We start from the raw sequence: 13,824 nt of genomic DNA, 5'->3' as shown, positions 1-13,824 counted from the left end.
AGTTCAGTGATTAATTTAAATGCAGTTTAAAAAAGAAGTTGTATATACTGTATGTACACTAGATGACAGTCATCATTATATGGACGAGCTATGATCCATGGCTATTTATTGCAATTGCATAGAAAGCTTGCTTATTACTTTAATGTATAAAAATATCCTTTACTTCCTAACTGTCCATTTGTTATAGCTTCCTTGCTCACCAGGCTCTCACAGACTCCAGCTTACTACGCGCGGAAAGTCTGCAGTCATCAGAGCTTCCACTGTCGCGTTGTAGTTTCCTGTAAAATTTGGAGATGTGAGGAATGAATGCCGAGCAGTATTTTATCATATGGAAATTTGAGCTTTGCGCGCAGGGGCCTGCCAGACGTCTGTTTTTGGTATGCGCGTCCCAGCAGGCACAAAAGATTAAAACAACGTTGAGAACTTGTTGAATTAGGTCCTGACGTTGAGCAACTCAAACCTAGTGTTGGAACAACATGTTCTTTGACGACCTATAATCAATGTTGGGTTGATTTGACCATTGATTTTTGGTCATTTTCCAACCAATATTTTACAACACGAATACAACGTTGAAACAACATGCTTTTTGACGACATTTATTCAATGTCAGGTTGTGATGTTGATTTGACCATTAAAATGTGGTTTCCCAACCAACAACGTGGATCCAACGTTAAAAACTAATGACTCAATTTACAAAGACAACTATTTTGCAAAGTTGTTTCAAAGTCAGTTTTAAAGGGCATGTATGTATAATCAACGTTGTATCAATGTCTTGTGCCTGCTGGGGTACCTCTGCCGACACACGTTCCGCTTGAGTCTGTGAGAGCCTTAACCTGCACAGCAATGCAGCAGTATAGCAACACTTTGCAGTGCGGAGGTGCGGAAGTCATCCTTAAGTTACAATCGGCATCAAAAACATTACTTTAAAATAAAAAAAAAATCTACCTTAAGACATTAAAAATGTCAAAATTATATTGTTAGAGAAAGTAACGCAATATATTTCAATATCAATAATTTTTCCCACCCCCAACTAAAAACTAGGGCAGATAAAGGTAATGATATAAGGCACTGATTAATCACAACAAAATATTGTAATAATTGTGTATGAATGCAAATTAATCACAATTATTTTATCAATCACGTATGAATGCAGATTAATCATGCAATTTATAGTCTACACATGCTTGTTTACCTTAACCGTGGATGCTTACCTTTAAGGTGAGTTATTATACAGTCAGTATTCAGATCAATGCATATGCAGTGTACAGATAAGTAGGAATATTTTATTTATTTATTTTTTTATGATTCTTTAAAATTATCAATCGATATGGAATCGTGATTTATGCAATTGGTGAGTTGGATGCAAACTGATATTTTTTTTCCCGGCACCCCTATATGTAAAACTTGCCTTTTGCTGTCAGAATTAAGCAAACGTTTTTGGTTGTGGTGGGGATAAACAATAATAAATGCTAATAATTGTTTCACCAATTTATGAAACTACCCGCAGCACAAAAAAATCTAATCAATATCCATTAAGCATCAGATTGATTTCGCTGCATGGGCGACAATGTGAATAATGCTGGGACCAAAATGAAGCAATTCGCTGCCAATACCTGAATGTATTGTTTATTAGATATCATCCCTGGAAACTCCCCTAAGACGGGGGGTCAGCAACCCGTGACTCTCGAGCCACATGCGGCTCTTTAGTGCCGCCCTAGTAGCTCCCTGGAGCGTTTTTAAAAAAAGGATTGAAAATGGAAGAAGATGGGGGGGAAATACAAACAGTTTGTTTACATGTAAAATCTTCCACTCCTTTTTTGTCTCGTTTTGTCCACCAAAAGTTTTATGCTGTGCATGAATGCACAAAGGTGCGCTTTGTTGATGTTATTGACTTGTGTGGACTGCTAATCCGGCATATTCGGTCCAAGCATGACTGTTAGCTAATCAATGCTAACATGCTATTTATGCTAGCTGTATGTACATATTGCATCATTATGCTTCATTTGCAGGTATATTTGAGCTCATTTAATATCCTTTACTTTGATCCTCTTTGCATATAATTTAGTTTTGCATGTCTCATGACACATTATCTGTATGTAATATTGGCCGCATTTCTGATAGTTTTTTGCGTGCCATGTTGTTCCAGACCACAGCAAACATTACCTAGCTTGCCAAAGATTGTAATAAATCTATGAAAAGAAGACAGCCTGCCGTTTCCTTTAACTTGGACACACACATCTATACATTTGGCCATTAAAAGCCCGTAATTTCCAGGTGTTATCTCACCTTCTGAGTAGCCTCTGATTTACTAATGGTTTCTAATGTTGTAAAAATGTGTAGAATAAATATTACATTTCAACATTTCTGTCAACGAAGATTTGCTTCAGCCTGCAACACATAGTAATTTTGATAGTAGGCTATTATAGCTAATATGGACACATACCAAAGACTAAAAAAATGGGACCCATTACCTCCCTGTTTGGCACTCAGCCTCAAAGGTTGGAATTGGGGGTTAAATCACCAAAAATTATTCCCGGGAGCGGCCACCGCTGCTGCCCACTGCTCCCCTCACCTCCCAGGGGGGGATCAAGAGTGATGGGTTAAATGCAGAGAATAATTTCGCCACACCTAGTGTGTGTGTGACAATCATTGGTACTTTAACTTTAACTTAACTTAAGTCATGTGTTGCCTTCATTATAAGACTTATATAAGACTTTTAAAGTAGGCTATTATAACTAATATAGACACTTACGTCATGTGTTGCCTTCATTACAACACGTATATAAGACTTTTAAAGTCATTTTGATAGTAGGCTATTATAGCTGATATAGACACTTACGTCATGTGTTGCCTTCATTACAACACGTATATACGACTTTTAAAGTAATTTTGATAGTAGGCTATTATAGCTGAAATAGACACTTACGTCATGTGTTGCCTTCATTACAACACGTATATAATAAGACTTTTAAAGTCATTTTGATAGTAGGCTATTATAGCTAATATAGACACTTACGTCATGTGTTGCCTTCATTACAACACGTATATACGACTTTTAAAGTCATTTTGATAGTAGGCTATTATAGCTAATATAGACACTTACGTCATGTGTTGCCTTCATTACAACACGTATATAAGACTTTTAAAGTAATTTTGATAGTAGGCTATTATAGCTAATATAGACACTTAGGTCATGTGTTGCCTTCATTACAACAGGTATATAAGACTTTTAAAGTCATTTTGATAGTAGGCTATTATAGCTGATATAGACACTTACGTCATGTGTTGCCTTCATTACAACACGTATATAATAAGACTTTTAAAGTCATTTTGATAGTAGGCTATTATAGCTAATATAGACACTTACGTCATGTGTTGCCTTCGTTACAACACGTATATAAGACTTTTAAAGTCATTTTGATAGTAGGCTATTATAGCTAATATAGACACATACGTCATGTGTTGCCTTCATTACAACACGTATATAAGACTTTTAAAATCATTTTGATAGTAGGCTATTATAGCTAATATAGACACTTAGGTCATGTGTTGCCTTCATTACAACAGGTATATAAGACTTTTAAAGTCATTTTGATAGTAGGCTATTATAGCTGATATAGACACTTACGTCATGTGTTGCCTTCATTACAACACGTATATAATAAGACTTTTAAAGTCATTTTGATAGTAGGCTATTATAGCTAATATAGACACTTACGTCATGTGTTGCCTTCATTACAACACGGATATAAGACTTTTAAAGTCATTTTGATAGTAGGCTATTATAGCTAATATAGACACTTACGTCATGTGTTGCCTTCATTACAACACGTATATAATACTTTTAAAGTCATTTTGATAGTAGGCTATTATAGCTGATATAGACACTTACGTCATGTGTTGCCTTCATTACAACACGTATATAAGACTTTTAAAGTCATTTTGATAGTAGGCTATTATAGCTAATATAGACACTTACGTCATGTGTTGCCTTCATTACAACACGTATATAATACTTTTAAAGTCATTTTGATAGTAGGCTATTATAGCTGATATAGACACTTACGTCATGTGTTGCCTTCATTACAACACGTATATAAGACTTTTAAAGTCATTTTGATAGTAGGCTATTATAGCTAATATAGACACTTACGTCATGTGTTGCCTTCATTACAACACGTATATAAGACTTTTACAGTCATTTTGATAGTAGGCTATTATAGCTGATATAGACACTTACGTCATGTGTTGCCTTCATTACAACACGTATATAAGACTTTTAAAGTCATTTTGATAGTAGGCTATTATAGCTAATATAGACACTTACGTCATGTGTTGCCTTCATTACAACACGTATATAAGACTTTTACAGTCATTTTGATAGTAGGCTATTATAGCTAATATAGACACTTACGTCATGTGTTGCCTTCATTACAACACGTATATAATACTTTTAAAGTCATTTTGATAGTAGGCTATTATTGCTGATATAGACACTTACGTCATGTGTTGCCTTCATTACAACACGTATATAATACTTTTAAAGTCATTTTGATAGTAGGCTATTATAGCTGATATAGACACTTACGTCATATGTTGCCTTCATTACAACACGTATATAAGACTTTTAAAGTCATTTTGATAGTAGGCTATTATAGCTAATATAGACACTTACGTCATGTGTTGCCTTCATTACAACACGTATATAAGACTTTTAAAGTCATTTTGATAGTAGGCTATTATAGCTGATATAGACACTTACGTCATGTGTTGCCTTCATTACAACACGTATATAATAAGACTTTTAAAGTCATTTTGATAGTAGGCTATTATAGCTGATATAGACACTTACGTCATGTGTTGCCTTCATTACAACACGTATATAAGACTTTTAAAGTCATTTTGATAGTAGGCTATTATAGCTAATATAGACACTTACGTCATGTGTTGCCTTCATTACAACACGTATATAAGACTTTTAAAGTCATTTTGATAGTAGGCTATTATAGCTGATATAGACACTTACGTCATGTGTTGCCTTCATTACAACACGTATATAAGACTTTTAAAGTCATTTTGATAGTAGGCTATTATAGCTAATATAGACACTTACGTCATGTGTTGCCTTCATTACAACACGTATATAAGACTTTTACAGTCATTTTGATAGTAGGCTATTATAGCTGATATAGACACTTACGTCATGTGTTGCCTTCATTACAACACGGATATAAGACTTTTAAAGTCATTTTGATAGTAGGCTATTATAGCTAATATAGACACTTACGTCATGTGTTGCCTTCATTACAACACGTATATAATACTTTTAAAGTCATTTTGATAGTAGGCTATTATAGCTGATATAGACACTTACGTCATGTGTTGCCTTCATTACAACACGTATATAAGACTTTTAAAGTCATTTTGATAGTAGGCTATTATAGCTAATATAGACACTTACGTCATGTGTTGCCTTCATTACAACACGTATATAATACTTTTAAAGTCATTTTGATAGTAGGCTATTATAGCTGATATAGACACTTACGTCATGTGTTGCCTTCATTACAACACGTATATAAGACTTTTAAAGTAATTTTGATAGTAGGCTATTATAGCTAATATAGACACTTACGTCATGTGTTGCCTTCATTACAACACGTATATAAGACTTTTACAGTCATTTTGATAGTAGGCTATTATAGCTGATATAGACACTTACGTCATGTGTTGCCTTCATTACAACACGTATATAAGACTTTTAAAGTCATTTTGATAGTAGGCTATTATAGCTAATATAGACACTTACGTCATGTGTTGCCTTCATTACAACACGTATATAAGACTTTTACAGTCATTTTGATAGTAGGCTATTATAGCTGATATAGACACTTACGTCATGTGTTGCCTTCATTATAACACTTATACTTATACTTATTACAACCTCTGTCTTCTTTTTTTTTCTCTTTCTATCCCCTCCAGCTCCGACCCGGTTGCACCAAATGTTAATATAAATACATTCAATAAAGTCAAATACAAATAAGACAACAAGAGAAGTATCCTACACTTCTCTTTTGTAAAGTAAATCTGAACATCCGATATGGGCATCTACATCAACTATATGATTTGCCTGAGAAGCTGGACAGGACAAAAAACTAAACAAAACAAAAAAATACTAAAATAGACACTTACGTCATGTGTTGCCTTCATCATAACACTTATATTAGACTTTTAAAGTCATTTTGATAGTAGGCTATTTAGCTAATATAGACACTTACGTCATGCGTTGCCTTCATTATAACACTTATATACGGCTTTTCAGACAGATTCGCTTTCTGTATATTTGGACCAATATGGCTCTTTCAACATTTTGGGTTGGAGACCCCTGCCCTAAGATATCAGCATCAGCACATATTGGGTCGTTAAGGGTGTGTTATGTGCAGAATGAACGATTACCATCCATAATGCACCATAACGTCATAGATATTCATATATAGAATGTACTCACTCTGCTTTCCTGGCCAGTCCGACCGAGCGGCACAAGGTGGTGGGGGTCTGCGGGACCAGCGACTTGCAGCAGGGGCTCCTCTTGCCCTCCTCGCTGGGGTCCGGACTGGCTTGGCTAGCTTGGGGAGACTGTGGCGAGGTGGGCACCAGCTGGAGCTGCTGCGGGTGATGCGGCGCCGGAGCCGGAGCCGGAGCAGGAGGGGTCGGGTGTTGCTGATGCTGCTGCTGCTGCTGGTGATGATGATGATGATGCTGTTGGTGATGATGATGATGATGATGCTGCTGTTGCTGCGCCTGCTGGCCGCTGTGCGCTGCAGCCTTGTTGCCGCCGCTCTGGTGGTGCTGATGCGGGTGGGCGTGCGCTGGTGGAGGCTGCGTGTGCTGCTGCTGCTGCTGCTGCACGTACTGCTGGGGGTCCCGCAGGTGTCTGTTCTCGCCGATCAGGTCTTCGACCTTCCGCTCGAGCTCGTCGATGCGCTGCCGCTGCGTCTGGATGAGGCTCTGCTGGTTCTGCACGATGGTGGTGAGCTCCTTCAGGTACAAGACGGCTTTCATCGGGTTGTCCAGCAGGCTCTCCATCACTGAGGGGAAGATGTGTGTCGCCGAAATCCCGGCTCTCTGCTCGCCTGCGGACCGTCGATGGAGGAGGCGAAGCCGGGGATGATGCTTCAAACGCGCCGCTGGGTTTGCGTAGTCTCTCTCTCTCTCTCTCTCTCTCTCTCTCTCTCTCTCTCTCTCTCTCTCCCTCCCTCGCCCTAATATGATGCTGGAGCAAGGAAGGTGGGGGTGGGAGTGTCGGCAACGGTGGAGTGAGGGGGCGTGGCCATTGTGGAGTACTGACGTCATTACGTAGGCACGTATGGGCTGTGCGCAGGGCCGGCTATAGGCTTTGTGTGGCCCTAATTGAGATTGTGTTACTTATTTATTATTATCAATATGAACAGCACTTTGTTTTTGTACTTAAGGACAAGAGCACATGCGTTTTAAAAAAAAAAAAAAGCATTCTAACTGGTAAATAAAAGTCAGTTTACAATGGAGCCAATGGGAGCCATGACGTCATTGCATCTAGTGCAGTGGTTCTTAACCTGGGTTCGATCGAACCCTAGGGGTTCGGTGAGTCGGCTTCAGGGGTTCGCCGCGGAGGTCAAGACACACCCGACTCATTGTGTAAATAAAAACTTCTCCCTATCGGCGTATTATGGACAGGGGCGCAGCTAGGGATTTTGGGCCCCATGAAAAGAATCTTTACAGGGCCCCCAACACAGTGTCATTATTTTTTCTGTATTATAATTTCATCATCATTAGGGGCCTCTCTGGGCCCCCTCCATCATGGGCCCCTAGAATCCGTCTCCTTTACCCCCCCTTTTTGGCGCCCCTGATTATGGATACCATCAAACAATGTTCCCTCTAATTTTATAGCTTACCTCTTTCTGTAGCTAGCCTTTACGGCTAATACAGAAACACACCGACGATAGAAAAAAGGGTTCCTCAGTGTTTGCGTTTATAATAACATGTTGCTACAGCTTGGTTATTATACAGGTTACGGAACGTGAATGAAATATTGTTGACGGTGTTTGAATGCATTTTTAAAGTGATTTAGAGGTAGAATTGATTGCTCCAATTAGCTGCACTGTTACCCACCAAAAACAAGCTGATCTTTATGTTAGAAAGTGAAAAACAAAAACTGTTCGTGTTCTTGTCTCTCAGAAGGATTGTGAATGATAGGCAAAATAAAAATTAAATAAGAAAAGTGCAGTTCCTCTTTAACTTTATAGTGTAAGGTTAGCTGATTTTATAGGATTATTCACTAGTGGATATTACTATTAATCATATTAACACACCATTATTGAAATTATTTTCTTTGTGTATCTTGAAGGGGGTCAAGCCTCTCCTGTCTTTAAAAAACAGTGACGCCTTTGTTTTGAACTTGAATCAAGGGTCCTTGAACGTATCACAATTATTTACTCAACTTAAACCTAACTTTTTCTGATGCTGCCAAAGATTTTATATATTTTTACCTTTCTTGTATCACCTCATTCTGTTTCCCAAATGTTGGGTCTGTGTGTGAATGCATCTCTGATGGCGTTATGACGCCTGTGTTGAGTGAACAGTCAATTTCATGCTGGGTTTAACGCTACCAGATGGAATGAACCAGTTTTTATTTTGGGTTGTAGATTGTGTTATGTATAATCCTACAAACCTTGTTTCCATATGAGTTGGAAAATTGTGTTAGATGTAAATATAAACGGAACACAATGATTTGCAAATCCTTTTCAACCCATTTTCAATTGAATGCACTACAAAGACCACATATTTGATGTTCAAACTCATAAACTTTATTTTTTTTTGCAAATAATCATTAACTTAGAATTTCATGGCTGCAACACGTGCCAAAGTAGTTGGGAAAGGGCATGTTCACCACTGTATTACATGGCCTTTCCTTTTAACAACACTCAGTAAATGTTTGGGAACTGAGGAGACACATTTTTGAAGCTTCTCAGGTGGAATTCTTTCCCATTCTTGCTTGATGTACAGCTTAAGTTGTTCAACAGTCCGGGGGTCTCCGTTGTGGTATTTTAGGCTTCATAATGCGCCACACATTTTCAATGGGAGACAGGTCTGGACTACAGGCAGGCCAGTCTAGTACCCGTACTCTTTTACTATGAAGCCACGTTGATGTAACACGTGGCTTGGCATTGTCTTGCTGAAATAAGCAGGGGCGTCCATGGTAACGTTGCTTGGATGGCAACATATGTTGCTCCAAAACCTGTATGTACCTTTCAGCATTAATGGTGCCTTTGCAGATGTGTAAGTTACCCATGTCTTGGGCACTAATACACCCCCATACCATCACAGATGCTGGCTTTTCAACTTTGTGCCTATAATAATCCAGATGGTTCTTTTCCTCTTTGGTCCGGAGGACACGACGTCCACAGTTTCCAAAAACAATTTGAAATGTGGACTCGTCAGACCACAGATCACTTTTCCACTTTGTATCAGTCCATCTTAGTTGAGCTCAGGCCCAGCAAAGCAGACGGCGTTTCTGGGTGTTGTTGATAAACGGTTTTCGCCTTGCATAGGAGAGTTTTAACTTGCACTTACAGATGTAACGACCAACTGTAGTTACTGACAGTGGGTTTCTGAAGTGTTCCTGAGCCCATGTGGTGATATCCTTTACACACTGATGTCGCTTGTTTATGCAGTACAGCCTGAGGGATCGAAGGTCACGGGCTTAGCTGCTTACGTGCAGTGATTTATCCAGATTCTCTGAACCCTTTGATGTTATTACGGACCGTAGATGGTGAAATCCCTAAATTCCTTGCAATAGCTGGTTGAGAAAGGTTTTTCTTAAACTGTTCAACAATTTGCTCACACATTTGTTCACAAAATGGTGACCCTCGCCCCATTCTTGTTTGTGAATGACTGAGCATTTCATGGAATCTACTTTTATACCCAATCATGGCACCCACCTGTTCCCAATTTGCCTGTTCACCTGTGGGATGTTCCAAATAAGTGTTTGATGAGCATTCCTCAACTTTATCAGTATTTATTGCCACCTTTCCCAACTTCTTTGTCACATGTTGCTGGCATCAAATTCTAAAGTTAATGATTATTTGCAAAAAAAAAAAATGTTTATCAGTTTGAACATCAAATATGTTGTCTTTGTAGCATATTCAACTGAATATGGGTTGAAAATGATTTGCAAATCATTGTATTCCGTTTATATTTACATCTAACACAATACCCCAACTCATATGGAAACGGGGTTTGTAATTTGATTTTAACAACCGTGTTATTGAACTTTTACAGCAACATAATCTTTACTCTATCCATCCATCCATTTTCTACCGGGTGATGGAGCCTATCTCAGCTATAATCGGGCAGAAGGCGGGATACACCCTGGACAAGTCGCCACCTCATCACAGTAATGACGTCATATTTCATAACTGATGGATTTTAAATGGAAGACAAAAAAATCTTCAAATCTTTACAAACATTCCAAAACTATTTATGACAGTTGAAAATGAGCAACATCTTCACTGAACCGAACCGATTGTCGACAAGAAGACTTTGGCTGTTTGGCCCATGGATATTTATTTGGGACAGAGCACATTTCAGCTGCATACTTAAACTCCAATATTGTATACATTCAGCTCAAAGGCTTTACTGTTAATGGGTTTGTCCAACAAATCAAAACTCTTCCAAACCCGCAACAGTTATCAGTATCACGCCCACCCTTCCCTTCTCCCTTCCAGCCTTTGGAGCAGTAAATAGTTTGTTTGTTGTGGATGTCGAAGATTAAATATAACCCATTTTTTCTTTGTCGGCTGCTTCTCATTCTCAAAGGCTTTTTAATCATAATGTGCTGTTTTAATAACTTTTAGACAGATCGACGTCCTCATCGATATAAGTAGATAGCCCCTTTTAGCTAACGGGCTTATGGTGAGCTTAGCTGGTATATTGGCAAAGCGCCAACGGGGTGTTCTCTTGTTAGAGAAACACGAAACACGACAAGAATGTTCCGGTGAGACGTGCTCCTCAATGGAATTCATGTGCCTCATGAATCTGCGCATGTGTATGAATCCAAGGAATGTATGGAAATGACAATGGTTACACTAAATAACGCTATATTTTCATATTTTGCCATTTGATATACTGTACATGTTTTAAAGTTCAAATGTTGAAGTTAGTAAGTTATAGTTTGTTTTGATGGAAAATCAAAGCATGCTTTGCAGCATTTGATTTTTGACATATTCACGTGAAACTATAACTTAATAAATCATACCTTAGATCTGGGGTCAACAACCCGCGTCTTTCGAGCCGCATGCGGCTCTTTAGTGGCTCCCTGGAGCGTTTTTAAAAAAGGATTGAAAATGGAAAAAGACGGGGGAAAAATAATTATTTTGTTTTAGTATGTTATATGTCATCACACAAACCTTCCCAATTGTTAGAAAGCCCACTGTTTAACACAAATATATAAACATATTTGTGTTTATGTTTCACTGATGAGAGTATTTGGTGTACATCGTTTTGTCCTACTAATTTCAGCGGTTCTTGAACTCACCATAGTGTGGACTGTGACGAAACAGTTTGTTTACATGTAAAATCTTCCACTCCTTCTTTGTCTCATTTTGTCCACCAAACATTTCGTGCTGTGCGTGAATGCACAAAGTTGAGCTTTGTTGATGTTATTGACTTGTTGGAGTGCTAATCAGGCATATTTGGTCAGTACGTGACTGCAAGGTAATCAATGCTAACATGCTATTTAGGCTAGCTGTATGTATATATTGCATAATTATGCCTCGTTTGTAGGTATATTTGAGCTCATTTAACCCTTGTGTGGTGTTTGGGTCTGTGGGACCCGTTTTCATTTTTTATTAAAAGAAAAATTATACAATTAATACATTTTTTAAACTAAGAGTCACTGACTTTGGCTCATTTTCTGTGAAGAACATATATCAGAATACATATTTAATGACCACACACCATACACCCCCCTACACATTTCTATTAAATATAAGATGTCCGGGTCCACCGGACCCGGGGCTAATAGAAGTGTGGAAATTGATGTTCTGTGTACCACACACACACACACACACACACACACACACACACACACACACACACACACACACACACACACACACACACACACACACACACACACACACACACACACACACACACACAGCAGACCTAGACAGGAAGAGGACAGAGTGTAGGTACACAGAACATCATAGGGTCAAATGTGCGAGAAAATGAGAGCAGACAGTGTTGACAAACAATGTTGCAACCTTGTGTGGGAACCACAGGTGCAGAAACACAAAAGAAGAATCCCTGTGGGATGCAGAAACTGGCGGAGAAATTTTCCGTGCAATGTTCATATTGTTGCATTTTGTGGCTTTTAATGCCTCACAATCAAACACTTTTCTGTTCAAATACTGAACAGATGTTTATTGGGATAAGGTAAACATTCTCCTTCACAACTTCTTTCAATGTCGTGCTTCTTTAGGTACCATATATTTGAGGTAGTCCCTAAAATACTGAACAGATGTTTATTGGGATAAGGTAAACATCTGTTCAGTATTTTAACATAAAAGTGTTTGATTGTGAGGCATTAAAAGCCACAAAATGCAAGGGGTCCATCAGACCCACAAACACTGGCTTAGTAAGAACAATATGAACATTACACAAGGGTTAATATCCTTTAGTTTTGTCCTCTTTGTATTTAATTTAGTTTTGCATGTCTCATGACACATTATCTGTATGTAATATTAGTTGCATTTCAGATAGTTGTTTGTGTGCCATGTTGTTCCAGACCACAGCTTGCCAAAGATTGTAATAAATGCATTAACAGAAGACAGCCTGCCGTTTCCTTTAACTTGGACACACACAGCTATACCTTTGGCTATTAAAAGACAGTAATTTCCAGGAGTTATCTCACCTTCTGAGTAGCCTCTGATATAACTAATGGTTTCTAATGTTGTACAAATGTATGGAATAAACATTACAGTTCAACATTTCTGTCAATGAAGATTTGCTTCAGCCTGCAACACATAGTCATTTTGATAGTAGGCTATTAATTTATAGCTCAAATACACACTTACATAATGTGTTGTCTTCATTATAAGACTTATATACAGCTTTTCATTTTTTGCGGCTTCAGACAGATTTGTTTTTTTATTGGTCCAATATGGCTCTTTCAGCGTTTTGTGTTGCCGCTGCCTTATATTATTTAATAAGTTTGTAGTGTGAAACATTTATATTAAATAACAAAATACAAAAGTTTAGCATTATGCTGTATAACAATTGTACTCACGTAAACTGTTCCTTTAATATTTACATTTATTTATTTACAGATGAGGGAGGTGCATGAATTCCAAATGGGAGCACATCTCACCCGAACATTCTTGTTGTCTTTGTTTCCATGCTGTCTACAGCAATACAATACCCTCTTGGCACTTTGCTACTAGTAGCTTAAGCTCGTTTTAGGCACGCAGCTAAAACGGGCGTGACTTAGTCAACACACTGAGTTGAATACGGTTGCAAAATACGGCTTACAGATGAAACAAGGACACTGGAACTAAACTTTTATCTGTATTTTTTTTTTTTTTTTTTTTTTACAATTAACTGTCATCTGAATTCTGTGATGAGGTGGCGACTTGTCCAGGGTGTACCCCGCCTTCCGCCCGAATGCAGCCGAGATAGGCTCCAGCACCCCCCCGCCACCCCGAAAAGGACAAGCGGTAGAAAATGAATGGATGGATGGATGTCATCTGAATTGATAGCACATGTTTTTACTTTGGCAATATAGTA

At 38.2% G+C, this 13,824-nt stretch overlaps 1 protein-coding gene across 5 annotated transcripts in view; it reads right to left on the bottom strand.

Moving 5' to 3' along the window:
* Positions 1 to 7,169, bottom strand: part of iqsec3a (IQ motif and Sec7 domain ArfGEF 3a) — a 120,406-nt gene extending 113,237 nt beyond the window's left edge. For 4 of the 5 annotated variants that reach the window (XM_072913285.1, XM_061959470.2, XM_072913286.1 and 1 more), the window contains exon 1: positions 6,509 to 7,169. In XM_072913285.1, the coding sequence (XP_072769386.1) occupies positions 6,509 to 7,086 (578 nt within the window). In that variant the 5' untranslated portion in view covers positions 7,087 to 7,169. The remainder of the gene's footprint in view (positions 1 to 6,508) is intronic. The other variant, XM_061959471.2, reaches the window with a different exon arrangement.
* Positions 7,170 to 13,824: the final 6,655 nt, after the last annotated feature.

This window comes from Nerophis lumbriciformis, linkage group LG05, assembly GCF_033978685.3.
Source record: "Nerophis lumbriciformis linkage group LG05, RoL_Nlum_v2.1, whole genome shotgun sequence".
Classification (NCBI taxonomy): Eukaryota; Metazoa; Chordata; class Actinopteri; order Syngnathiformes; family Syngnathidae; genus Nerophis; species Nerophis lumbriciformis.
This window is presented reverse-complemented; position numbering and strand designations above follow the sequence as displayed.